Below are 25,784 nucleotides of genomic sequence, written 5' to 3'. Positions count from 1 at the left end.
CAATTAGTAAAAGGACCATGACTTGTATCAGTAGATATTGCAGGATGAAAAAAAAATACTACATCCTAGTTTTCCCAAGACTTGAAGTTTGGGGTCTAGTAAACACAATTCAACTTATCAATTAAAATACACATTTGATTTTCACTGTCAGTCTCTAAAAATTCAAATATCCACTTGAAGATGAACCATTAGTGGCACACAAAGTGGATTTTAGACTCAAAGAAAGAGAAATTAGACTACTCTGTGATTTCACTGACAGAGGGAACTCCTAGATGAGAAAACTCCCTTTACCACTGAAGGTTAGCAGCTTGTCTATGGCTTACAATTTTGGAGATTTACCTAGAACACTGACTTAACTCATTTCCAAATGGCCAATATGTGTCCAAGGTGAGACTAGAATCCTGGTCTTCACAGCTCTGAGGCTAGCCTTTTATTTACTAACAGTACAATAGTGCCTTTCCAGAAACAGAGCATATCTATTTTTTTTTAAATGAGAAACAGCTTAGTGTAATACATAACTGGTCTCAGAGCAGAAATCCTGGGAACATGTCCTGTTTCTGGCACATACTAGCCGTGTGACCCTGGACAATGCTCTAGGCAATCCTCTAAGATCATAAATTGCAGAGAGGGTGTAGACCTGCCATGAGAGAGGGAGTTACCTCGATTGAGAGTTCTCCAAACCATGAAATCCCAGGTCTAGTGTCCTTCCATATTATTTTTCTTATACTGGCAAATGCTTAACATTTTTGCTGGGAAATCCTTTAAAAGGAACTGAGCTAAACTGATAGGATCATTTTATGCAAAAAAAAAAGTAATTGATTTAGGCGATTTGGATCGATATCACTAGATTGGTGGTGACACTAAACTTTTCAAGGTTTAAGCTACGTTATCTGTAAAACTGAGTTGTTACCCAATCTTGTTAGACAAAACTCAAAGGTATATCTCCACATACTATATTACTAAGTGAAGCAAATTAGCATAATTGTCCTTATCCCCTTCAAGACTGGAAAAAAACATAAATAAGGGACCTTTTTCTTCTTGCAGTCTTTCAGTAATCTGGCTTTATTTACATTTCCAAGATTAGTTTTACTTTCTTCAAACCAATTGCTTGTGTGTTACTGATGCAACTTTAAAAAAAAAAGAAACATATTTACACCACTTCAAATTCATTGTTGCAAAGTTGGTGAATAAGGTACTTTATCAGATGTTGCTTTATGGACAACATAGCTTTCAGTTCCAACTACTACAGCACACCACCTTCTGAACCTAGATGATGAGAAGTTAGGAAGCTGACTGACTCAGATATTTCATTCATAGGTAGAGGGGAAAAAAATCTTCTGTTTATAATCTTTAGTTGGGGTAGCTAGGTGACACAGTTGGTGTAGCTAAGTGACACAGTGGATAGAGTGCTGGGCATAGTCAAGAAGACTCATCTTCATGAATTCAAATCTGGCCTCAGACACTTACTAGCTGTGTGACCCTGGGCAGGTCACTTCACCCTATTTGCCTCAGTTTCTTCATCTGTAAATGAGCTGGAAAAGGAAATGGCAAACCTCTCCAGTATCTTTGTGAAGAAAACCCCAAATGGAGTCACAAAGAGTTGGATATAACTGAACAGCAATAACAATCTTTGAGTCACATCTCTCCCTCACTTTCCAAAGCTAAGACCTGGTGATTCTAAATCTGTAAGATACCTTACATTTGTCATTTTCTCCACTCTTATGGCTAACACCCCAATTCAGGTTGTTATCTCTTGCTTAGACTACTGTAATAGCTTTGTAATTGGTCTCTCTATATACATCTCCTCTTTCCAATCCGTTCTCTACAGCACTGACAAAATAATCTTCATAAAGCACAGAAAAGACCATGTTTAAAAATCATCCATAGCACCCTATCAACCCCATGATAAATACAAATGTCTCAGCCTGGCATTTAAGTCTCTCCACAATTTGGCTCCAAACTGCCTTTCCAACTATATCTCCAATCATTCTTTAGTTTCCCATCAAGCCAGATCACTAGATGTTCCTCAAACTTGAGATCCCATCTCTGGCTTCCATAGGTTCACCCTGCTCAGGTACAATCTCCTCAGTGAAGCCTTCCTTGATGCACCCAGTTGGTAATGTTCTTTCCTTTTTCAATTATCTTGATTTTCTCTCTGTTTATAGGTTATCATGACCCCACCTCCAATAGAATATATTGAGAACAGAGACTGCCTTGCCTTGCCTTGCCCTGCCTTGCCCTTCCCTTCCCTTCCCTTCCTTCTTTTTTTGCTTGTTTTGCATCTAAATATTTGTAAGTATCTACTACATGTGTGTGTGTATGTATGTACCTGTATTTAATCAGTGTAGAGAGAGAGCTCCCAGTAAACTACTACTAATACAGATGAGCAAACGTTCTGAAACTTAAGAGCTGCCCCTGGGAAATAAGAAGTTAAGTGACTTGCTCAGGAACATTTCCTCCAAGTTGTGAGGGTACTGGGAATTGAATCCAGGGTGCCATTCCACACACACACACACACACACACACTCACACAGAGGATTTATTTACTCCACCATGATATCTCTAGTCTTACACATTAGTGACACTTTATAGATGTTCATTGGCTTGAAGATTTTTAGCTTCAAGCCTTCATTTTCTCTCTCTCCCCTTCAATTTTTCATTCTTCAATGACTTCAAACTAGAAAGGGAAAGTGGTTTAAGCATGGATGTAATTGATACTTCTATCCATTCCACCATTCAACAGTAGCATTTAAACTTTGTTGGTCAGACCCCCACCCATTCCATCACTATCCCCCTCTGAGAAAGTGAGTGTTTCAGCATCCTATCAATAACTCTCTTGAGGTTGTTATTTCCCTCTCCTTCCCCCTCCCCCTTTAAAAGGAAGCTCATGTAGCTGGCACGCTAACTCTCCTCACAATACAATTATAACAGAAGAATGCTCTCAGGACAGTTACTGTAAATCCCATATTCCTGAATGGTAAACCACAGAAACAAGAGCCTATCTGTTCACATCATCTGCCTGGATTTGTGTTTTGGATAACAGACAATTCAACAGTAGTTCTAGGGAATAAATATGACCCAGATCATTCATATGTGAAGGTACTACTCAAGTCCTTGTCCCTTTCAAAACAATGCCTATATTTCCTTTTCACTCTGTCCCCATCAAATCCTACATTGAGCAAGAGTTTGCTTTTCAAGGCACACAATTACATACACTAAAACAAGTGCAACCTTAGAGGCATCAAAATCTTGTCTCTACTATTTACCCAGCTATGTAAATAAAAACTTGAAATAATGCAATGAGAAAAAAAGAAAACACCTTAAAACTAAAAAATAGTGTAATTGTTCATCTTGGGTTACAGCAGCTACCTAGCTTATGCAGTCCAACCCCTTACTTTTTCCTCTCTATATCAGAATCCCAATTTCTACTTCAAAAGTCTATTGTTCTCCTCAAGGTTAAACAAAGCTGGTATTATCTGCGACTATCTAACTGTTGCAGACTTTCTGAGCTGCTTGCTATAAGCAAGAAAAAAATCTAGTCTTATTTATAACTGTTTGTAAGGAAAACCAAAGAAATCTATTTCATATAAAAGAGGGGGGGAACCACCCAGACGAAAGATCATCCCACCAGGGAAAAGCTAACATACTAACAAAAGTAAGAGCTAGTGAAGGGAGGGTGGGGGGATGGGGTGAGGTGGAAGGGAAGTATTCTTTTGCCAACCTTCTCCACGCTGTAACTGAAGTATTCGTAACTAATAACTTGATGACTCGGGTGGGAAAAATCAGTTGCTGGTTTATTATCTTAAAACTTAGAGAAACCATTTAAATCCAGTTGGGTGGTTTTATAATTTTAAGGGAAGTACATTTTTGATCTTTCTAAAGTATAATTTTTAAAGATTTGACCGGTGCAAGGACAAATGATTGTTCCTTTTAATCGATTCCTTCATTTCAGAAACAAAGCCATGATTTCAACAGTAGTGAAGAATTTTCTTTTTCAATGCAGGTCATAAATTGGTTATGTCCTTGTCAAATCCTACGGAGTTAGCGGCTTGGGGTACTTAGAACCGAAATGGACCATCCAGAGTCACACACACACACACACACACACACACATTAATTGTCGGAGGCGGGATTTGAACCTAGGTTTTTCCGAAGCTGAATTCTAATTTTCACCCACTGTGCTATGATCCCTTCACAAAAAAAGAAACCAAACACTTAGTTTTAAAAACAGGGGCTGGGGGGCGGCTAGGTGGCACAGTGTATAGAGCACCGGCCCTGGATTCAGGAGGACCTGAGTTCAAATTCGGCCTCAGACACTTAACACTTACTAACTGTGTGACCCTGAGCAAATCACTTAACCCCAATTGCCTTACCAAAAACCAAAACCAAACAAACAAACAAACAAACCAGGGGCTGGGGAATTTATATTTACTAACTGTACAAAAACAGTATTTTTAAGGGTGGAATGCCCCTCTATAATAAAAGTATCCATAGCTGTGGGAATGCAGCAACAAGAATTTCCCCCCTCCCTCCCCCCCCCCCCCGCCCCCCAGGTTTCCAAATTCCTTCTCCCAAACGTCCTCTTTTCTCCTATGAGCGTGAAAGTCTCGCTCAACACGGGCAGGACAAGAGGCCGGCCACCTCAAGCCCTGAAGACCGCTCAATAGTGGTAGCTAGCCGGGGAGCACTGAGCTAGAAGGGGCGGCCCGAATTGTGCACCTGCTGCTTCCCTTCCTCTTGACTGGCTCTCACCTGGCGCCCACACACACAACGACGGAAGCAGACACTCTCAGCTAAGTCGCTCACCTCAATCTCTCTGGAGAACAGAGGTTCTTAACTTTTTTTTTTTTTGGCAACGTGGACCCCTCTTGGCAGTGGGGAGAAGGCTGTGGATCCCTTCTTAGAATAATGTTTTCTAAATAGTTGAAGGAAACGCCACAGTCTATTCCCTCATCCAAGTTCACGGATTCCCAAAAATCTAATCACGGACGCCAGGTTAAGAACCTGTGCTTTAGAACAATCCATTCTTTAGATTCCAAGAAGAGTGACAAAACACAATCGAACTCAAAACTCTCCCCTTTGCGTCCCTGACCTCCTTCCCTACCCCTCCACAGCTCCCACCTTTTTGTTTTCCGAGACCCATCCTGCCCGCCCGGCGCTCAAGTCCGAGGCACTGGAGGGGGCAGCGCATGGGTCTCCGCCATCCCCCATGCTATACCCTAAGCCCCTGGGCTACTTGCAGGTACGCGCGCCTCCTCTCATGCGCGCCCAGCTAAGTAGTCGGAGGGCGCTCCCGGAGTGGAATCAAGGAGAGGGAAGGAGGGCATGAGAAAGGGATACGGGGGAGACGGGGATGGGGGTGGAGGGGGAGAGTATAGATGCAGACCGTCCAGAGCCAGCATGGAGGGGAAGTCCTTGCAGTTAGAGACACCCGTGGAGTCGGTAACACACGTCTTCCACAGGTTGGCCCAATAGGTGGCGGTGGTGATGACTGTGCCATCGATGGTGGACACCTTCCAGTAGTCGGTGGGCAGCGTGGAGGAGACCAGCACCCAACCCGAGATAGCTACCATAAAGGCGATGATCTCCGAGGCCGTGCTCGCCATGCCGCTAGCTGCTACAGCGCTTCCCGCATCCACTCCCTGGCCTAGGACCTCTTCCTTCTATTGCTCCCTACACCTTCCCCCCCCCCCAACCCCCCGACTCCGCCTCCTTCCAGGGTCCCCTCCTCCAGCAGCCCCAGGGCGCGCTCGAGTGGAGAGGGTCGAAGAGAGCCCCGGAGCCTGAGCGCCCAGCCCGGAGCTAGCTCCAGGGGCGAAGCTACCAGCCCACTGGAAGGAATCCCGGTAGTTTGTTTGACCGCATCCTAGCCGAGTCCTGGCTTTTCCTCCACCCCCAACCCGATCCCATTTTTCACCACCCAGTGTTCCTGTCCCCTCCCTCCACTCCTTTTCTTTCCCTTTGCCACCAAGAAACGCGGCCATATAGATTACGATTTCTAAATAGGGAGGAGGAAGAAGAGATGAAGGAAGTAAATTAGAAACGTCATTGCCCTGATGTGCCCCAAACCTCCTCACCACCACTTCTTGCCGTTGGTGATTCAGGGGGATAGCCCCTTAGCTGTCAGGTTTCTTTGGAAGAAACACGAGGAACGTAAAGACATAAGGAGAGGGCTAGACAGCCGGTCTGTTGCACGCAGAGAATGATTTCTAAGGGGGTGAGGCAATTCTTGCCCCCTGGTGCAGATCATCACAAGCTTGAATCTGTATCGAGGTCTACTTTCCTCCTAGCTTGAGAAGGACAATCTGCTCATTCTTCCTCTTTAGAGATTGGGCCAGATGCCCACATCAATAAGAACACCTTCCTTCTTGCACCTCTCTCAGTAACCCTTTTTCCCTCCTCTAGCAGTACACATATTATTTGTTTGCGGGTCCAGCCTGCCAACCCAAAGAGCCCCTCATTAAAGGAGTTTGGCCTAAAGATGCTAAAACCAACAGAAGCCTGAACATCCAGAGACCCGTGGCTTCGAGAAATGCTCTTGTTCTGAGGTAGTAGAGAAGGGGAAAACAGGCAGCCGGATGTAGCGCATCTGATGGAACGGAGTCTCTTTATGCCCTACCTAGAGCAAATAGTTTGGTTTCCAAAGTACCTCATTAAAATCTGACAGGAGAAAACCTTTTGTGTGCTATATAGTCTGCTAGGATAGATACGCTTAAATTGATATAATCTAATAATACTGTCCTAAACTTATTCTTTTATCAAGTTTTAACTCTTTTATTTTTTATAATTAACATTTTTATTTAAATTTTTGAATTCCAAATTCTATCCCCCTTCCCTCTCTCTCTCTCCCTTCCCCAAGGCAATAAGCAATCAGATATAGGTTATACATGTGCAATTATGTAAAACACTACCATATTAGTCATTTTGTATAAGAAAACTCGAATAAAAGAAAAAAATGAAAGAAAGTGAAAAAATAGCATGCTTCAGTTCTTTCTTTGGAGGTGGATGGTATGCTTCTTCATTAGTCCTTTGGGATTGTCTTGGATCACTGTATTGCTGAGAGTAGTTAAGTCATCCACAATTCTTCAACAAAGTTTTAACTCTTCAGAGTAAGACTGAGAAGCCGACCCTGTTCTAGTCTAGGTGGGACTGTCAAGGTTTACTGAGCAGACTCTGCCTTTGGAAGCAGCATGATGCAAAGTATATACATTTTCTTCTGTTCTTAGTGAACACCCAGTTCTAGTGAAACTGGCCTGCTAACTCCTCCTCACTCACAACATCCCATTTCCTCACCCTGCTTTTGCACAGGGAATATTCTCCATATCTGGAATGCACTCCCTTTTTACTTATCTCCATCCAATAAAATCCTTTCCTGATCCCTCTAGATATTGACACTCTCTAGGTTTTGAAATTATTTTATCCATGCTTTGTTTTGTTGTTGTTGTTGTTTGTTTGTTTTTTTGCAGGGCAATGGGGGTTAAGTGACTTGCCCAGGGTCACACAGCTAGTAAGTGTCAAGTGTCTGAGGCCAGATTTGAACTCAGGTACTCCTGAATCCAGGGCCGGTGCTTTATCCACTGTGCTACCTAGCGGCCCCTATCCTTGCTTTGTTTATGCTTACTTGTATGCAGATGGTTTCCTTCTAATAGACAGAGGTCATTGAGGGTTGTTTCATATTTGTCTATGTATCCAGAGGCTAGCACAGTACCTTGCATACAAATAATAGACACAATTGAAATTCTTTGAATGGAATTTGTTTTTTCAAATCCATGAATAGAGGAGGACAGAACCGGAAAACATGCAAAGTCTTTTGATTTAAGCAGAATCATAAGCTTAAAAATTCTAGTCATAGTCTTTCATATAGAAAGATGAAGCTACTGACTGGCTTTATACTATGCCTTATTTTTTCTGGAAGAGGTGAAGGGTTCATGCTTCACCATCCACACTCTCTTTGTTGAACAAAGATATTTCCCTTGTGACCAGATACACACATAGAAGAAGTAAGACCACAGTGGAATATCTGAGTCTTGCAGGATTGAAACCTCAGAGTCATCTTTAATAGACTTCTTGTTTTCTTCTTTCCCTTACATATTCCCTCACTGAGTCCTACAGATTCTTCCTTCAAAGTATCTCATCTCTGTCCTTTTCTTTCCCTTCCTTTTGCCAACTCTGTGCCCCAGGCATTCAACCTGCATAACTGCCATAACATCTGTCCAATTTCCCTTAAGTCCATCTTGGGAACAACTGTTAGTTTAATCTTCCTTAATAACAGCAAGCTGGGATTTGTAAAGTGCTTTAAGGCTTGCAAAGTGCTTTCCAAAAATGACCTCCTCTTATCCCCAAAGCAACTCTGGGAAGTTGGTGCTATTATTATCCTCATTTTACAGATGAGGAAACTGAATCAGAGAGAGTATAAGTGATTTGCCCAGGGTTACACAGTCACCAAGTATCTGAAGTCAGATTTATATGCCACCTAGCTGCTTCTTCCTTAACTAACAGGAAAAGGGCTCTGCAAAGCATAAAACATTATATAAGTGCAAAGTATTATTAAATGTCATTTTGGTTCTGTGTTCTGCTGACAAAACAAAACAAAAACAAAAACCAACAACCTTGAGCAACTCCTGATTTCTTACCACGTCAAGTCTAAATTCCTTTGTCTGGATTTCAAGGCTCTCCGTAATCTTATCTTAGCCTATCTTTCACACCTTATTTCCTATAATTCCGCACTCTATTCTGTTTGCTCTATTAGGACTCACTGTTCCAGAACATGCTCATTTCCCATGTCTAGTCTTTTATCATATTTCACTTGTCTAGAATACCCTTCCCTTTTACCTATTCTGTCTAAATCCTACCCATCTTTCAAGACTAACCAAAGTCCTACCTCTTCTAGGAAGTCTTTCTCGACTACATAGAAAGAACCCTATCCAAAAGAGAATGTTTCCATGTAATGAATCTGTGACTAAGCTGGGTCACCCTGCACAAGTCACTTAACTTTCTGGGTCTTGATTTTTTCACCCTGAAACCTAGAAGATTGAAGTAAAGGATTTCTAAGCTCCTTTTCAGTGCTAACATTTTATGATCACATGATTCTATTCAGTGAAACTAGATATATGATACTTAAAGTGGGGCAGCATTTATATCTGGATAGTGCTTATGCTGTTTCATCATTTCTCTTCAACAGTCTAAGAACAAACCTATTTTATATTGACATCTTTAATGACTCGAGGTGACCACAAAGATTACAGAGAGCTGAGGTCAATATTTTGGAACAAATCTCATGAAGACATATGCTTTATTTTATTGTTTTAATTTGTCTCTTCAAAGTTCCTCTAATTCTTTTGGATAATGATACTGGGTCAAAAACCAGCTTTCTAAGTTAAATCTGGCCACCAAAGATATTGTTTCCCAATTTGTATGTAATGAAACTTGGATTTTTTACTTTTCTTTTTTTGCCAATTTTTGACCAGGATAGCATGGAGTAGAGGTAGCAATGCTTACTAGTAAAGAGAGGAGAAAAGATAGTGTAAGTTATAGACTTTTTTTTGGTTTTGTTTTTTGCTGGGCAATGAGGGTTAAGTGACTTGCCTAAGGTCACACAGCTAGTAAGTGTCTGAGGCTGGGTTTGAACTCAGGTCCTCCTGAATCCAAGGCTAGTGCCTTATCCATTGCACCACCTAGCTGCCCCCCCAACAGACTTTTAAAATAAGAAAAAATCTTAGAGGTCATCTCACTGAATCTCCTTCTTACCCAAGGTATCTTTTCTACAGTATCCTGTACAGATAACCATCTAATTTTTGTTTGAAAATTTCCAGTGACAGAGAATTTACTACTTGAAAAAGCAAACCATTACATTGTTGGATGCTCTAATTGTTAGAATTGCCATCCTTATATTAAACCAGAAACAGCCTCTCTAACTTCTATCTGTTGCTCCTATTTCTACTCTCTGGAACAATGTGGAATAACTCAATCAAACAAATATGTAATAATAAAATATTAATGATATTTAACAATTTAATCAACATTAATGTTAATAATTCTTGATGGAGGACACCGTGCTATCATTTGGAGAGATAAAATTTTTAGATAAGAAATGGTTCTTCTCACGAAGCTTACAATCTAGTAGTAGGGGGATATGATGTTGTTGAATTGTTTCCCACTCTCTGTGACCCCATTTGGGGTTTTCTTGGCAAATATTCTGGAGTGGTTTACCATTTCCTTTTCCAGCTCATTTTCCAGATGAGGAACTGAGGCAAATGTGGTTAAGTGATTTGCTGAGGGTCACACAGTTAGCAAGTGTCTGCAGCTGGATCTATTTAAACTCAGGTTCTCCTGACACCAGGCCTACTGCACTATCCACTGCACCACCCAGTTGCCCAGGAGAATATGATACAGATATAGAGAACTATAATACAAAATGATATATCATAAGTTTATTAAAGAGGCACATAAAATAGCAGATGAGGTCAAATAGGAAAAGAAAGTTACTAACTGGCCAAACCAGCTAAGGAAGAAGATGTTTTTTGATTTAGGCTTTGAAGTATAAATAGGTTAATAAAGGATGAAGCAGTTAACAAAGAGGGGAGAGCATCTCAGGAGTGAGGATTAGCGTAAACAAAAGAACAGAGACAGAAAAAACCACAAGGTGCGTTTTGAGGAAAATTCATTTGGCTGGACTACGGGGCATTTGGTGGGAATAGTTGAAGAAAGAAGTTACTTAGATTGCAAAAGGCTCTGAATATCAGGAAAAGGTCTTTAAGATTTCTTTGGTAACCAAGAGAGAGCAAGTACAGAATTCTAACCATAGGAATTCCTGTTTCAGAAAAGCAACTGAAACATGTAGCTTAAGGATTTTGTACATAAACATATACATTATCAAATGTTGGAGAAGATGTGGGAAAATTGGAACACTAATGCATTGTTGGTGGAATTGTGAACTGATCTAACCATTCTGGAGAGCAATTTGGAACTATGACCAAAGGGCAATCAAATTGTGCATACCCTTTGATCCTGTAATACCACTACTAGGTCTGTATCCCAAGGGAAATGCACCCATATGTACAAAAATATTTATAGCAGTTCTTTCTGTGGTGGCAAAGAATTGGGAATTGAGGGGATGCCCATTAATTGGGCAATGGCTGAAAAAATTGTGGTATATGAATGTAATGGAATACTATATTGTGCTATAAGAATTGATGAGCAGGAAGATTTCAGAAAAACCCAGAAAGATTTACATGAACTGATGCTGAGTGAAATAAGCAGAACCAGGAGAATATTGTACACAGTAACAGCAATGTTGAGTGATGATCAACTATGATTAACTTAGTTCTCAGTAATACAATGATCCAGGACAATTCCAAAAGGCTCAATATGGAAAATGCTATCCACACCCAAAGAAAGAATTGATGGAGTTTGAATACAGATTGAAGCATACTATTTTCACTTTCTTTTGGTTGTTTTTTCCCTTTTGATCTATTTCTTCTTTCACAACATGATTAATGTGGAAATATGTTTTATATAATTTTACATTTATAACCTATATCATATTGCCATCTTGGGAAGGGAAGGAAGGAAGGAAAAAAATTTGGAACTCAAAATCTTATAAAAAGTGAATGCTGAAATTATCTTTACATGCTATTGGAAAAAATACCATTTAAAATACATTATCATATGGGATATATATATATATAGTGCATTTAACTCTAAGTATCAGTTATCATTCTTAAGGATTTTAATTCCTTTTTTAACTTAAAAAAATCCTTACAGAGAAATCAAAACCCTTCTTCACTACACTGTCATTTTAGTCTGGAGACAGAAGATTGGTTAGGAATGTGTCTTTATGTGGATTGAGGGAGGAAAGGATAGATAGGACTTGTTATAGAATATTATAACTGGGGGTCCAATCAAGTCACCTACAAACCTACTCAGGTTTCCCTTCTCCTTAAAAAAAAAAAAGCAGAATTGCCATGTATCTTGTCTCTCTTTCACTGCCAAACTCCTAGAAAGAGTTTTCTACTGTCACTCTCTCTACTTCATCACCACTCACTCATTTAACACAAGCCAATATGGCTTTCAATTCCAATACCCTAATGAAACTGTTTTCCCCAAAGTTATCCATTAACTCTTTACTTTTAAATCAATAGCTGCTTCTCAGTCCTCAACCTCCTTGGCCTCTCTGCAACATTTGACACTGTTAAACAGATACTGCAGATGGACAATGAGTCAAGCCCAACAATGAGAATGAAAAAGAGAGCAGCCTGGATTGTATTTAGGAAATTGTGTGGTGCTATTAGTGATCCTAACAATCCCTGGTGCAAAGAGTCATCTTTTAAATATTGTTCTTCTAACAATATATGTAAATCTCAAAACATCAAAGTCTCTGAGGAACCAAACTTGTAGTTCATGCAAAGAGCAATGGAGAGAAACATGGTGGGCACAAATAAACTACAGGTGATAGCCTATTCCCAAGGAGTAGCATAAGGAATATGTCATCCTGGAAATGTATGATCTGAAAAGGAGATGGGCCAGTCACGTAGCACGAGAGTAGGATAACAGATGGACAGAAAATGGTACACTGCTGCAACCCATGAAATGTAAAAAGACCTAGAGGAAAGCTTTCAGTATGTTGGATGGATGTTCTATGCAAAATACACAGAAGATAAGGATAAGAATCACATGGGATGAGAAAGTATGGAAGAGTTGGGATCTGTACTGATGAAAGGAATAACCACATGAATGAGATGTCGGATTTTGTGATGGAAGTTTTCTTAACTTAGGGTCCATAACTTATTTTTTTAAGTTTTATAACTGTGCTTCAATAAAATTGATTTCCTTTGTAATTTTACAATTAAAAATGTTATTCTTTGAAGGGGCAATAGGCTTCATGGGGCTTCCATAGAAGGCCATGTTACAAAACAAGTTAGAAACCCCTTTTTTAAAGTTAAAAAGCATTATCCTCACCACAGAGCATAATTTTAAAAAATTTCTTTGATACTTCAAGGATTCTGTGCTTTCATCAATATAGGAATTCCCTCCAACAGTGCTGATTGCAACTCATTTGCTCATTCGGTTCCTGTCCCACCCTTTTCCTAGTCCCAGTGGGCCCACCAAATATATTGATGCCTTTCTCTAGATCCCTTATCATTGTACACCTGCCCATGGAGTTGAAGAGATCTCCATCAGTCATCCATCGTTCACATTATATGACCAGCCAATTTAATTTCCTGGTGATGCAGCTTTCTGACAAACCCTTTACACAAATTCTCCTACACAACTCATCACTGGCAATACATTGCAGCCTCTTCATACTCAACATGTACCCACAGAAGAATACAACTTGAATTCTTTGGATGACTGCCAACTTTAATTATTAGGAGAGAGAGATCTGACATGATTTGCAACCCTTCAGCAAGAATAACACAAGGATATTTGTGGACTTTTCTTCTTGAAAGAAAATACTTAATCTTGTACACAGTAGGCATTTCATAGACATTTGTAGGAATGGATTGAATTTAGTTCAAACTCCTCATTCTTCAATGGAAAAAAATGGAATCCATAAAGGTAGAGTAACTTGCCTAGGACCACACACAGTAATGTTAGGGGTAGGTCTGGGAGTGAATAATAGCTTATAAGCCTCTGAAACAGCAGAGAAATTCTAAGAGTGGACATTGGGGAGCAGAGACAGCTAAATGGTCAGTGTGATTCCTAAAAAAGTTTTCTGATGTGTAAAATCTCACCACTGAAGCTTTGTCCCTCTACTTGAAGGTCCCGATCCCTGTCAAAATGTAAACATTTCTGGGAGATTCAGGAGTTTAAACTTTCTGTCATTTGTCAAGGTGTTTGAATTTCAAACAGATTTTCCAAAAAGCAGGTTTTGAAGAGGAGGAGGAAGAGGAGGAGGAGGAGGAGGAGGAGGAGGAGGAGGAGGAGGAGGAGGAAAGAACCAGAATGAGTAAGCCTGGTAGAACTGCTAGAGTGTGAGGAGGAAATTGGTGGGGCTCAGAGTGACCTGGGAATGCAACAGGAAAGGTTTCAGAAAGGGGCAGCTACAACACTAAAGACCAGCTCCACAATTTTGCTAAGGAGAAAAATAGAGATCGGAAAGGCGGTGTCTATAACTAACTATTGGTCTCTACTAGCATCAATGTTTATATTATGGCAAGATTTAACCAGTATTTCTTTTTGTTGTTGTCCAGATCTGTGATTTCCTTGGTGTGGGGGAACACCCTGCACTGATACAAACCAGCAATTTCTCCATAGCTTATCATCTTAGAAAATTTCCTGAGAGCACTGAAAAGTTGTGGCTTACTTATTGTCATACAGTTAATATATATGAGGAGTAGAAGTAGGAGCAGTAGAATTGCCTGGGGATTCTGGGAAATTAAGTGATTTGTCCATAGTTACATACTACGAATAAGACTTGAACCCAGGCAAATCCAAATCCTTTCTGACTTTAAGGCCAGCCTTTTATCAAAGACATCGCAATGCTGCAGTTTTATATGCATTTTATCAAGAAGTCTTGTGACTCTTTGAAATGATAGTCCTTTATGATTGGTCTCATTGTATACACACACACACACACACACACACAGAGCATCTATATGTATGCGCATCCATATGCATTACACATGTATGTGTTTATACACATATGTTATAATAGGTGTACTCTGTGTATAAATATGTGTGTGCATATTGTGTGCATGTATTCACAAATGTGTGTGCTTATATACACACAGATAAAATAGTGGCTGATAGAGAGAAACTTTGATGAGTTTCTTGAGTCCCTTAATCAACTCCATGAGATTACAAGACATGGACCCTTGTCTGAAAGGTCTCTCCTGTGAAGCTTGATGTCCTATGTCTTTTCCAAGAGATACGTGCCCAAACTCTTTGCTGAAAGAACTTAGGGAATGTCCCTCTTGTTCCTCCAGAGTGTCTTGGCTCCTTATGGTATAGTTTTGCTACTCTAGCTATACAGTAATTTTATAATTACTCTTCCTTCTCCAAAAAGCATTCAATTAAGGAAATCATCTTGATAGGCAGTGCCTAACTTGAACACAGGAATGCTCAAGTTAAGAGACTGCCTATGAGGAGGTAACCCCAAATCTGGAAAGGTCCATTCTCTCAGATGTGCTCAGAAAAAGAAACAGAAAGGAAGAAGCAGGTACCTGGGACAGGAAAGCTCAAGAACCTTTCTTTTCAAAAATGTTCAAGTACATTTCCATTTCAGATCACCGTTGCTGCTCCTGAGGTGGGGATGGAGGAGAGAAATGTTTTCGCTACTTTGACCTCCACCCTCGTTGCTGCATTTCAGTTTGGAAATCTAAGTGATTAAAAGCTGGAGAAAACGGGGAAAAGCCTAAGGGGTTACAACCATTTCATGGCTCACTCTTATAGGCCACAAGGAAGACAGTTCTTCCAAAAAGAGTCCTGTTCTCCTTGGCCTCAGTAAATCACCAAAAGGCACTAGGCACACAGGTGCTAGGGACCAATGAGAGGGATTTCCTATGTTTTTTTTCTATCTCTCAACTAAAGCTAGAATACATCAAGTTTAATAGGGGTTAATACCTTTCGAACAAAGCTCTGTCTCATCATTTGAGGAAGACTTACCAAATTGATCAGAAGTTTTCCTGATCAGCTCCTACATATAAACACATGCACAACCATAGATTAGATGATATGTTTAGCTTAGGAATAGTTTGATCAATAGAAGGTAAAGTAGGGATATTTTGCCTGTTAGCTTCGCTTTTCCCTTCCCCGACTCTCCTGCTTTCTCCTTATCTGCATAAGAATATGTTTACAGGTATCATAAGTACTGGCCTAGACTTAACCCACTCATTTTCTAAAGAATTCAAACCACATTCTTATAATCCACACAAATTCTATGATTTTTTTGTTATAGTTTGTCTTTAAAGGTACTTTGATTATCTGATTTCTTACCCTCCTGCACATCCCCTCTTCTCTTCTTATCACCCCTTTTCTCCCTGATCTAGCACGGTCTTTAAGGTAGATAGAATATTTGTACCATTTCTTGTCCAGAAAGAAAGAGAATATTATGTCTATGAATAATGTGTCTATTCTAAATACCTTGTCATAAGATGGAAGGGACCTTAGACGTCATCTAATCTAACCCTGACTTCCATTTTATAAATGAGAACACAAAGTGCCAGAGAGGTTACATTGATTTGCTGGCCTAGGTCCTCTGACTCCAAATCATTACTCTTTGTTCTATACCATGTCTTTGTGTTTTGTAATGCTCTAGGGAAAATGGAAACTTTTTCTTTATACTTTCCCAGAATTAAAAATCCTCATTTGTGGGGGTAGCTAGGTGGTGCAGTGGATAAAGCACCGGCCCTGGTTTCAGGAGTACCTGAGTTCAAATCTGGCCTCAGACACTTAACACTTACTAGCTGTGTGACCCTGGGCAAGTTACTTAACCCCCATTGCCCCACAAAACAAAAAACAAACAAACAAAAAATCCTCATTTGTTTTATATACCCTTTCTCCTTGATCTTTCATCTCTATATAGTTGAATTGATGTTCCTTCTATTTCCTTATGGCCTGTACATAACAATAATAATAATTGCCATTTATACATGGTGTCCCAAGAATCTTAGTATATTTTACAGATAAAGAAACTGAGGCAAACAGGAAACTAAATGACTTACCCAGGGTCATACATCTACTAAGTGTTTAAGGCCAGATTTTAACTTAGGATGATGAGTCTTCTTCACTCCAGACCTAGCACTATATACACTGCACCACCTAGCTGCCCCTATGATCTACGTGCTTTTATTATTCAAGATGACCAGATCTGAACTTAGGTCTTCCTGACTCCAGGTCAGGTGATCTCCACTGTACCAACCTTGCTGCCCCTAGAAAAAATTATTATATCATTAAAATTAGCTGGAGAAAGAAATGACAAACCATTCCAGTATCCTTGCCAAGACGTAAATCAGGTCATGAAGAGGTGGACACCACCAAAAACAACTCAACAACAACAACAACAACAACTTTTCTAGGACCAGACTCTTGACTTTCTTTTAACACAACCTAAGTTTTGGCATATGCTGTGGTGTGAGCTTTTTATGCTTGTATTTTTGTTTTGTTTTGCAGGGCAGAGGGTTAAGTGACTTTTCCAGGGTCAAACCGCTAGTGTCAAGTGTCTGAGGCCAGATTTGAATTCAGGTCCTGCTGAATCCAGGGCTGGTGCTTTATCCACTGTGCCACCTACCTGCCCCCCGCTTGTACTTTTTTTGGGCAGGGCAATGAGGGTTAAGTGACTTTCCCAGGGTCACACAGCTAGTGTCAAGTGTCTGAGGCCGGATTTGAACTAGGGTCCTCCTGAATCCAGGATTGGTTCTCTATCCACTGTGCCACCTAGGTGCCCCCCCCATTGTATTTTTAATGTCTCTTAAATACAGATTTGTTATCCTTGCCAGATTAATTAACAGTCTTTATTTTCCTGATAGAATCACACCCCTAATATACACAAAGAGACTAAGTGCTATGCAGGGAGAGAGAGAGCAAATGAGACATAAAGTGCAAAAATATGTATCCTATTAAAAAATGTATGAGGAATACTCCAGAAATTTTGAGGGAAAAAAGTATGAGGAATACTCCACTTATTTCTGGAGTTTGATATGTATAATTTCAATTTATATCAAACCAAAAACCTCAATACAAATAGTCCTTTTTACTCCATAAATTATCTGTGAGCTGACAGCACTATTTGTTCTTTGGCATGAACAGATTAGGGTCGTCATGCCTATGGACTGGATTGGTTTTTCTTTTACTTTTATCCTTTGTCTTTTTACTTTCAATGGGGTTGGGCCTTTCCAAACCCTTCTTCCTCCTTCTTTTAGGGCCTTAGCTATTAGTTCTTGAGAGTTGTATTTTTAGAGTTCAGAGAATCTGATCAAAGTAATCAGATTATTTACATGATTTCAAAGGGTTATTAACTTTCTTTAATGCTACAGAACATTCAGTGAGGGAGTCAGACTTTTCAGAATCTCAAATCTTACCATACCAGTTCAGACATTTGTAGCTAAAAGAAAACATTATACATTTTTCTAAAAAGTCAGCCTATTCAGGGATAATAATGCATATGAAATACATGAAGGCATTCTTGTTTTAAAGTGTCTGAAAACTGAAAATAGTATACAGTTTTATTAAGATAAGAAGCAAATCATGAATGACATTCTCCACTTTGAGATTACAGAATCTAAAACAATCTTGGCAGTTGAACTGAGAGCTGATGTCCACGAAGTAAATGTTTTCTTACTTTTTGTGCTGTTCAGGCTACTGAAATATGGATTGTAATCTGTACTATTAAAGGCATCATGAATGCAAGTAAGCTCATGGGTTGACAGAAATATTCTTCACAAACAAATCTTCAAATTTGGAAGAAAGTAAATGTATACATGGTACATACCTTTGTCATTGTTTTCCTGAAGTTGCATGAATATACCTTATTTGACAAATATTTAGTTTTGTTAAAAGCATTAAATGTTAATTTTATTTTCATTATTAAAAGTACCACTTGGTACTTTGATAAAATTAGGCTGAAAAGATTTACTGCCCTGCAATACTTTGAGGTGAAATAACTAAGCCACTTTTTTGAGACCAGCACCACTGTGATTAGCATTGCAACTTATTTTTTTCTGCTTTGTCTTATTTTGTAAGAAAAATAGGAGATTTTTCCCTTCTTAATTGTCCAGTTCAAGGCTTTTAAAAAGTGCAAACCAGTTTAGCCAACTAAGCAGGAGATTTGCAGAAATGCTTTACTTAAGGTACATTTCACCTGCCAAACAACACAGGTGCACCTTTCAGCAGCTCAAGAATTATTTAAGCATCAAATTGTGTCTCAGGATGTAGCAATAATAAAATAGATTTTTGGTGGCTGGGTGGGAAAGACATGAAAAATATTCATAAGTATATGGTAGGGCAGCTAGGTGGCACAGTGGATAGAGCACTGGCCCTGGATTCAGGAGGACCTGAGTTCAAATCCGACCTCAGACACTTAACACTTACTAGCTGTGTGACCCTGGGCAAGTGACTTAACCCCAATTACCTTACTAACAAAACAAAACAAAGATATAACTCATAAGTATATGGTAGCTTGGACAAATGAGTGATTCCAGGTCAAAGTATTGTAATTCCATAAAAAAGAAGAAACTGATGCAGATGGCATTTCTTGAATATCTCTTATTTTAATCTTAATAATGAACACATATTATTTGAAGTTTATAATTTACTTGTCAAGAAAACTAGACAACATTATTTTATATTATAGCTTGGGAAATTAATACTGAATAACATATTTAAGCCAGTGTTTCAAATCTATTTTACCTAGTTGTAAAATGTTTAAATTATTATTGTGAAAAGGAAAATATTAGATGGAAGGGGATGTGGGAAAACTGGGATGCTAATCCATTGTTGGTGGAGTTCTATATTCCATGCAATCATATACCACAGTTTCTTTAGCCATTCCCCAACTGATGGGCATTCCTTGGATTTCCAATTCTTAGCCACCACAAAAAGAGCTGCTATAAATATACAAATGGTTTTTTTTTTTTTTTTTGCTTTGGGGTAATGTCTTTGGGATATAAACCTAACAGTGGTATGGTTGGATTAAAGGGTATGCAGTTTTATAGCCCTTTGGGCATAGTTCCGAATTGCTCTCCAAAATGGTTAGATCCAGGCTGGGTCTGGGAATGCCTACAGTTTCCTCAATGAGAGTCACTCCAGACCTAGCCTAGCCAGCAGTGTGACACATTAGGATCCTGTTGGGGCACTTACTGGGCAAATCTGAACAAAAACCAGCTACTAGGTGCTATTAGCTGTAGCAAGGTAGCTTAATGTACCTGATCTGCATTCAGCATCGCAATGAACTTCAGTCACTGACAATTGATGAAGTAAAGAAAATAGGTAGTTTAGGGCAGCTAGGTGGCACAGTGGATAGAGCACTGGCCCCGGATTCAGGAGGACCTGAGTTCAAATCTGATCTCAGACACTTGACACTTACTAGCTGTGTGACCCTGGGCAAGTCACTTAACCCTCATTGCCCTGCCCCCCCCCAAAGAAAATAGGCAGTTAGTTGTCAATATCTTGTCCTGATCCTTTACCATATACCCATGACTTTAGATTTCTTTCCATACAACTTTTATCATAAAGGCAAAAACAAATCTTTATGTCTGGTCTTATTTTCAGTACTTAAATTTGACTAGGGCATATATAATGCTGTCATACTTCACATTCCCTTTATGCTTATTCCTTCTATTTAAAGTGATAAAACTCCTTAAGTTCTTTTACATATTTCAGGTTGGCTTTACCCAATCAAGGTAAATTAGCTAGCCTTTACTTTAACATGAATTCAGAAACATCACACAGAGGGGATGACCTCCAAGGACTGGGAGTTAAGAGACTTAGGAGCTAGGGATGAAGAAATCAGGAAGAATGGTGAGGGGAATCTGAATCAAAGGGAAGAAAGGAAGATGAAAGGAAGAAAGAAAGGAAGGTGAGGATGGGAGCAATGCAATTTGGGAAAGGCAGAGATTCAGAGAGAAGGAGGGTAGGGATGGAAGGACAGATGGGACTGCAGAGAAGAAAAAAGTCAGAAAGGAGGGAACAAATAAGTAACAAAGCATCTATTAATTTCCTATTGTGTGTGTGAGGTACTATGCTAGGCACTGGGGATACAAGGACAAAAATGACATAGTCCCTACTTTCAAGAAGCTTACATTCTATAATAGGAGACAATATATACATATGTAGTAACTATTTATATATTGGTATATAGAGGTATTTCCAAAGTCTGCACATAGCCACTTTGCTCATACCTAAAGCTTGACCTGCCTTATTATGTCTATAAAAGACCAATTCAGTGGAATTTATTTTGTTGATAGAGGACATTCTCAGATATACTCCCGCAGTGTTGACCCATGGTAGTGTATTAGGTACCCAAGAGTATGGCTGCTAACTCAGGTTCTAGGGGGTACACAATAAATATCCACTCTAATGCTATAGTTCATAGGTACCCACCAACATATTTCTCATTAACAGTAGGCAAGTAGACACAATTAATTCTCAACAATGGCATTTACTAAGACCACAAAGTAAAAACGGTAGCTACACAATAGTGTCCCCATAAACTTGGAGTGCATGCTCTCATAAATACATAGCATCTATGGGAAGAGGAACTACAAAATTAGAGTATAGTGGTAGAGAAACATTCTGTGACTCTAAGCATTTAGCAGGTGTGGGCAGCAAATCAAATCTTTTCCCCTCTCACCTGTTACATCCAGTGCTATTAAAATTATGGGTGGTGACATCCCCAAAAAGAGAAAAAAGACCTATCTGTACAAATATATTTACAGCAGCTTTTTGTGGTCACTAAGAATTGGAAATCAAAGGAATACCCATTGGGGAATGGCTAAACAAACTGTGATATATGATAGTGATGGAATATTATTGTGCTTTAAGAAATGACAAGCAGGATAATGTCAGAAAGGCCTGGAAAGATTTGTATGAACTGATGTATCATGAAGAAAGCAGAGCCAAGAGAACATTGTGCACAGAGAGAGCAACATTTGTTTGATGAAGAACTGTGAAAGACTTAACTATTTTCAACAATACAATGATCCAAAATAATCCCAAAGGAATATTGATGAAACATACTACCTACCTCCAAAGAAAGAACTAATATTGATGGAACAGATTGAAGCATGCAATTTTTCACTTTCTTTAATTTTTTTCCTTTTATTCAAGTTTTCATATACAATATGAGTAATGTGGTAATGTTTTACATAATCATACGTGTGTAACCTACATCTGATTGTTTACTGCCTCAGGGAGTGGAGAGGGGAGGGAGGGAGGGATAAAAACTGAAACCCCAAACTATAATTAAAATTTTTATTACTTTAAAATTTTAAAATTTAATTTAATTAAAAAATAAAATGCATGTATTTGAAAATAAATTTATTTTTAGGCCCCCAAAATTTGAATAGTAAGAAAAGTTTTGAAGAGTCAGTCATACACATTGTAAATCAAGGTATTTTCATATGTTTGCTTGATAGATACATTTCTGTTAGTAATTTATAATTAAATCATTATTTAAATCCTTCTGGCTCCAGTTGATACTTAGTTATCTCCATGGAAATAAATTTTAAACAATAACATACAAAGAAACAACAAAACAATGGCGTTTTATGTTGGAAAGAGAATATACAGATAATGGTTATACTTTTATGTATGCTTCAAAGCAAAAATTTCAAAGGGGTCTGTGTGTGAATGTGTGAGTGAGTGAGTGAGTGAGTGAGTGAGTGAGTGACTGTGTTCATATGTGTGTGTTTGTAGTTGGCCAAATGCAAAGTCCTGTTTTGCATGCAGCTATCAGAGCTGGCACGGAAAACTTTCTAAAAACCAAATGATGATACAGATTAGCTACTTTCCACCCTTAGTTCATGTAGTTCTTCTTCAGAAAGCTGATATAGTTATTTCCCAAAGAGATTCTTCTACCAAGTTAAAAAAAAAAGTAAAAACAAATTAAGGTGTACAATGAAATAGGTACATTGTACAATATTTACTACATAAATGGCAACAACATCTTGCCATTTATATAGGGGAAAAGAACTCAAGTAATATCAAAGTTTGTTCACATATAAAAACTATTGGGGGCAGCTAGATGGCGCAGTGGTTAAGCACCGGCCCTGGATTCAGGAGTACCTGAGTTCAGATCTGGCCTCAGACACTTGACACTTACTAGCTGTGTGACTGTGGGCAAGTCACTTAACTCCAATTGCCTCACTAAAAAAAACCAAAAAACCCCAAAAAAACCCCAAAACTATTAAGAATTTATTAAAAATAAAAATGCATTATAACACATGCACCAAAACCCAAGGCAGCAAATACAAGATGTCCCAAAAGTCTTCTCAATCAATCAATTTTATTTGGGGGGGGGTGAGGCAATTGGGGTTAAGTGACTTGCCCAGGGTCACACACCTAGTAAGTGTGTAAAGTGCCTGAGGTCAGATTTGATCTCAGGTCCTCCTGAATCCAGGGCTGGTGCTCTATCCACTGCACCACCTAGCTGCCCCCCCTGCCCAACGTCTTAGTACAATTCAAAGCTACTAAAGCTTAGTTCTTGCCTATTACTAGGTACAAATTAGGTGTGTTATAAGACTTCTGAATGGAATAGAATAAAGAGGGCAAGTGAATAATTACTGGGTAGAATTTAAAGTGGAAATTTAAAAGATGACAGCCAATTTTATCAGCCCTTATAGTAAATAATATTTTTTTTTAAAAAATATGATTCTGGCATCAAGGTCAACTTTTTTTTGCAGGGCAATGAGGGTTAAGTGACTTGCCCAGGGTCACACAGCTAGTAAGTGTCAAGTGTCTGAGGCCAGACTTGAACTCAAGTCCTCCTGAATCCAGGGCCGGTGCTTTATCTACTACGCCACCTAGCTGCCCTGTAAATAATCTTCTGAAGTGATTTAAAAGTTATGTGCTTACAAACTTTCTCAAGCTATAATCTGGTTATGATTATAGAGTAAACCAATACTTCAGGATCTCCCACTTTATTTGGTCAAATTAACTATTAGTTGACTTTACCAGTAAGTCTATTTATGGCTATTTTTCCTATAAAAAGGAGACATTTCAGGGGCAGGTAGGTGGTACAGTGCATAAAGCACCAGTCCTGGATTCAGGAGAACCTGAGTTCAAATCTGGTCTCAGACACTTGACACCTACTAGCTATGTGACCCTGGACAAGTCATTTAACCCTTATTGCCCTGCAAAAAAACACACAAACAAAAAACCAACCAACCAAAAAAAAAAAAACCAAAAGGAGACATTTCTTATTAAAAAACATTCAAAAGCAACTCTTGATTTGTCTCAATTGTTGTACAACCAGGATTTTGAGCTACAGCTTCCAACAGCCAGGCAACTTTTCTATCATCTTACAATGGAGAGAGCATTGCATCTTTCTTTAGAAAATCAGGATCGCCAGGTTGCTACGTCTTTGGCTTTTCCTGGCAGGATATTTGTCCATCCTGGGACTGTCCATATGGGGAGAAATCAAAGGCTCAAGGAAAAAGTGCAACTTCTATTTGGTAAAAGAATTAGAATACACATGTACTAGGCAGGAGTCCAATTAACATTATGTATAGATCTACAATGGCATTGACTCTCCCTTAGAAATCAGAGATTACTCGACGTCAAGCTGTTTGTGTTGGAAAACAGCACAGACAATTTCTCCATGCGTTGGATTTTGAGGTCTTCTCTTTGCTGGTATTTGCACTACTCCTCTAATGGGGGGGGGGGAATCTAAAACCTGATTCTTTTTTGCTTATTCCTTTTATGACATTCAATCACTTAGTGAAAGTGACATGCACACTGCCAGTGCAATATTTTCCTTGGCAAAGCTGGGGCAAACATAATATCCAGTACTGGCCAAACCCAGATGACAAAGTTTTAGTTTGTCAGTCTCTGAAACTATAACTAAACCTCAGATTTATTTTGAAGTACAGCTAAGAACTTGTAGACTTCTGAATTTCATACTTGTCCATTAAGAGAGGGATGGTTGGCTTTTTTTTTTTTAGTGAGGCAATTGGGGTTAAGTGACTTGCCCAGGGTCACACAGCTAGTAAGTGTTAAGTGTCTGAGGCCGGATTTGAACTCAGGTACTCCTGACTCCAGGGCCGGTGCTCTATCCACTGCACCATCTAGCTGCCCCTGATGGTTGGCTTTTAAGTGTACAAAATCACTTTTATAGTATGTTCCACTTATCTCTATTCTTCTCATTAGTCTTCTCTCTCTCTCTCTCTTTTTTTTTTTTAGGCAATGGGGGTTAAGTGACTTGCCCAGGGTCACACAGCTAGTGTCAAGTGTCTGAGGCCAGATTTGAACTCAGGTACTCCTGAATTCAGGACCGGTGCTTTAACCACTGCGCCATTTAGCTGCCCCCTCATTAGTCTTCTCTTAACAGCATTGGTATGCTCAATTGAAATGGCATTCAGTGTGTGTGTATATGTGTGTGTGTGTGTGTGTGTGTGTGTGTGTGATTGTGAAGGCAAGAGCAACAAACTGGGAGCAACCTCATTTTACAAATAAGGAAACAGAGGTAAATCCAATTTGACAAATATCAGATAAACTCCTGCTATGTGCAAGGCTCTATTATGCATGCAAGAAGTATTTCTGACATCAAGGATCTTACGTTCTACTGAGGGTAAAGATGGGGAAGGGACATATAACACATACACAGACATGATACTATGCAATTTGAGGAATGAAAGAACAGTAAGACTAAGTGGGATCAGGAAAGGCTTCATGAAGGAGGTAGCAAGTGAGCTGAAACTTAGAAGAAAAGAAGTCTGAGAAGCAGAGATGAGGAAGGAATGCATTCCAGAAGGGAGGGTGGGGAATGATCTTTTCTTTCTTTTTTGTTTTTTTGGGTTTTTTTTTTTGCAGGGAAATGAGGGTTAAGTGACTTGGCCAGGGTCACACAGCTAGTTAAGTGTCAAGTTTCTGAGGCCGGATTTGAACTCAGGTCCTCCTGAATCCAAGGCCAGTGCTTTATCCACTGAGCCACCCAGCTGCCCCGTAAGGAGATCTTTTCAAGTGTATGACAACAAGGAGACTAAAGATTGGGTTCAAGGAATAGTAATAGTTCATTTTAGCTAGACTGAAGAGTTCATGAAACAGAGACATATAAATAAGCATGTAAAGGTAGATAGAAGCAGAGTTGGGAAAAATCTTTCAATGCTGGTGTGTCAAGATAATGGAAT

The 25,784-nt window shown here is 39.3% G+C and overlaps 1 protein-coding gene across 2 annotated transcripts in view; it reads right to left on the bottom strand.

Moving 5' to 3' along the window:
• The window catches only part of CLDN10 (claudin 10), a 125,811-nt gene that overhangs the window by 37,023 nt on the left and 63,004 nt on the right, over positions 1-25,784 (bottom strand). Inside the window, exon 1 of one of the 2 annotated variants that reach the window (XM_043995922.1) lies at positions 5,387-5,652. The exons of the other annotated variant lie outside the window; for it this stretch is intronic. Within the exon in view, the coding sequence (XP_043851857.1) occupies positions 5,387-5,606 (220 nt within the window). The 5' untranslated portion in view covers positions 5,607-5,652. Of the gene's footprint in view, positions 1-5,386; positions 5,653-25,784 lie in introns of those variants that run through there. 2 annotated transcript variants of the gene reach the window in all.

The sequence above is a fragment of the Dromiciops gliroides genome, chromosome 3 (genome assembly GCF_019393635.1).
Source record: "Dromiciops gliroides isolate mDroGli1 chromosome 3, mDroGli1.pri, whole genome shotgun sequence".
Lineage (NCBI taxonomy): Eukaryota > Metazoa > Chordata > Mammalia > Microbiotheria > Microbiotheriidae > Dromiciops > Dromiciops gliroides.
Note: the sequence above shows the minus strand (reverse complement) of the source record. Positions and strands in the feature narration are given on the sequence as shown.